We start from the raw sequence: 3258 nt of genomic DNA on the forward strand, positions 1-3258 counted from the left end.
CATTAAGTATCAGTTATACCTTTTTACAAAGGTGTGTTTGAACTACGAATCTGATGTTTTCCCTCAGGTTTAGATCTGCTGAATATGCAAAGTGTTCCATAATTCATTCTTTATGCCTCTTTCTGTACTGAGTTAAACTTTAACCCTTTCCTATACCAACTGTATGTGTGTGTGTGTGTGTGTGTGTGTGTGTGTATGTGTATGTTAGACCAGTTTATGTGTGTATGTAGGATGTTAGACCAGTTTATGTTTATGTAGTATGTTAGACTAGTTTAAGTGTTTATGTAGTTAATAAAACCTTACTTGTATCACACTTGACGTGTTCATTGTTTGCTCATAACCGGAGTCACTAATCATGCAGATTTACGCTACAAGCTTTGTAGAATTGTACAGTAAGAAAGTTATTTCCTTTAACCAGGAAATTAACGTTCTTAGAATTGACAAGACAGTTGACCCTGAGAGGTCAGCTAAATATCTACAGCGGATCTAAAATATGAATAGTTAATTATAACTAGTTATGGTTAGTTATTCATATTTCCTGTCATGAGCTGATTCGTTACACAATGTACAATGTATTTTTTGCATACAATACTACAATAAAAATTGGAAAATAATATTTTAGGCATGTCATCTATGGAACATTGAATGTGCTACGTGATAATGGATAAAAATGAACCAGAGCCATACTATATATGATATTCTCTATATTGGCTGCATTCACAGTTTTCACTGCAATCCAGTGTCACAATGTGGTTCCCAGGCAAGAAACACATTTATGCAATTCCTTATTTTCAACTCAAATATAAATATGAATTTTTCATAAAAATAAAGATTTCTCATTAACAAATGCAATCATTAACAAATTGAATTTTTTGAATGATAAAGGGCAATTTCTCCAGACTTCACACAATGCACGATTCCAGAACAGATTTTAAAATTAACACCAGAGTAAAGTTTGGCCAAGAAAAAGCTTTTTATTGGTTCATTCAAAATCCTCCTAGTTTACTTTAGTCTGATCCCTAAAAAATAATGAACTAGTCAAGTCAAATGACTTGACAGAGTGTTGAGGTTGACTTATCGTACCTCACTGAGACAAAGAGATACTGTATGTGTGATGCCTTTCCCATCTAGTGTTAATCTTTTCTGAGCCGTGAACTCACCAGACGCGTTCTTCAGATAACCGTTCGAGTCCACTGATGTGTACATGACATACGGGCCAGGCTGGTTCACACCAAAGGGCTGTGGGATAGATAGAAGGGATTAATAACAAATACAATACACATACAAAGAAAAATAATTGGGAAACGCCATTAAAATCATAAAATAACTGTCTCTAAATGTGCCATCAAATTAGAAAAATTTTGCAGGCCAAAAAAAAAGTGATGTATGAATTATGAATCACTCACAAACCAAGCAGCTTCGTGTAACCAACTTAAACCAACTGCGAAATCTATGTGGGGAAATCCTTCGCCCTCATATAAAATTCCCAAACACGTCGATTCCTATTGGAATGACTGGAAATTTAAGCAATTCAACCACATATCCGATCATACCAATAAAATCCTCCTTGGAAATGTTCATTGCAGTAGCCTGGGAAATTGCAAATTTGACTGTTTCTTGGCAGACTGCTACAATCCAGAATATCGGAGCTCCTCTGACCTCTGATGTTGGCCAGACGGTGATTTTGTTGACCCTGGCTGCTTTTATGCAAGTGTGTGTGTGTTTTTAGTCTCGAGTCCACACAGATCACCACAGGTTACACAGGCTCAGTTCTAGTCTCCTGCACATACTGAGATACATGAGAGATGTCTATCAGTATCCAGGAGTAATGCGGGGCCAGCACTGGCTCAGCGCCGCGGAGATGGGGCAGACCTGCTACATGCCAGCTTCTCAATTATGGATACTTTTCTCTGTGCAGACAATATGGGAACTGCAAATGAACAGCATGCCAGGAACAAGTGGGCATACATTTTTAAACAGATGTATTTGTGGGGCATGATTATGGATGGGGAGGGGTGAAATGATTCCCCAGTTGTAAATTATGTTTCCCCGTTGCTGATGAATCCAACCAATAGACAATGTTGACAGGAAGTGAGACAATCCTGGAGCTGAAGCTCTCAGTCATCCAGTGCCAGACTGACATAAATGAGGGAGAGGATGATCTGGCAGAGTCAGATACAGATGAAAAACATTCAGACAAACATAACAATGAGGGCAAACTACATGGCCAGAGAACATGACGTCAGTGAGACCTGAAGCCCCACATACTTCTTTGGACCTGACAACCTACCCCATCGCCAATGTCACGAATCCGGTCCATGAACTTCCAATTTCATTGACTCTCGCACTACACACTGTTGCACATCACCCCGGACTACATTTCCCATCATGCATTGCACTGATTGCACTCAGCACGGATTGCACACAGCTGTTTACACCAATTGCACCCAGCTGTTTCATATCACTCCCTCACTATTTAACACTCACTCTGATCCCTTCCCTCTGCCGAGTATTGTTCAGCGTTTATCACTCCCCTAGCGATAGAGACACTACAGAGCCCTCGTTTGTTTCCTAGCCTTAGCCTTAGCCCTAGCCCTAGCCCTAGCTCGGACTGTTTGTTAATAGAGTTTTTTTGCGATGGCATACATTAACCTCTGAGGGCTAAGCTTCGATGCGAGGGTCCACGTTCATCACTCACTCAGTTTATAGACTATGCTTTGCTGACTACTGGTTCAGCGTTCACGGTGACTGAGACTGATGTCTGTGACTGAGGTGATGGCTGAACCAGAGCAAGCTCACAAAATGGCGGCAGTTGCGGAGCCTGATCACAAGATGGCGGACACAACCGCATCTAGTCAAGCCACAGTTGTTCTTCCTGAGTCTAGTCAAACCACAGTTGTTCTTCCTGAGTCTAGTCAAACCACAGTTGTTCTTCCTGAGTCTAGTCAAACCACAGTTGTTCTTCCTGAGTCTAGTCAAACCACAGTTGTTCTTCCTGAGTCTAGTCAAACCACAGTTGTTCTTCCTGAGTCTAGTCAAACCACAGTTGTTCTTCCTGAGTCTAGTCAAACCACAGTTGTTCTTCCTGAGTCTAGTCAAACCACAGTTGTTATTCCTGAGTTCAGTCAAGTCACAGCTGATCTTCCTGAGTCTGGTCTAATCACAGTTGAGCATCACGAGTCTAGTCAAGTCACAGTTCATGATCATGAGTCAAGTTTAGTCACAGCTGATATGCATGAGTCTAGTCTAATCACAGTT

The 3258-nt window shown here is 40.8% G+C and overlaps 1 protein-coding gene across 1 annotated transcript in view; it reads right to left on the reverse strand.

The window, feature by feature from the left end:
• LOC107591035 (T-cell immunomodulatory protein-like) overlaps positions 1-3258 on the reverse strand; it is a 158985-nt gene that overhangs the window by 28837 nt on the left and 126890 nt on the right. Inside the window, exon 14 of the mRNA XM_016280039.1 lies at positions 1161-1239. Within this exon, the coding sequence (XP_016135525.1) occupies positions 1161-1239 (79 nt within the window). The remainder of the gene's footprint in view (positions 1-1160; positions 1240-3258) is intronic.

The sequence above is a fragment of the Sinocyclocheilus grahami genome, unplaced genomic scaffold, assembly GCF_001515645.1.
Source record: "Sinocyclocheilus grahami isolate Dianchi unplaced genomic scaffold, SAMN03320097.WGS_v1.1 scaffold136.1, whole genome shotgun sequence".
NCBI classification, from domain to species: Eukaryota; Metazoa; Chordata; class Actinopteri; order Cypriniformes; family Cyprinidae; genus Sinocyclocheilus; species Sinocyclocheilus grahami.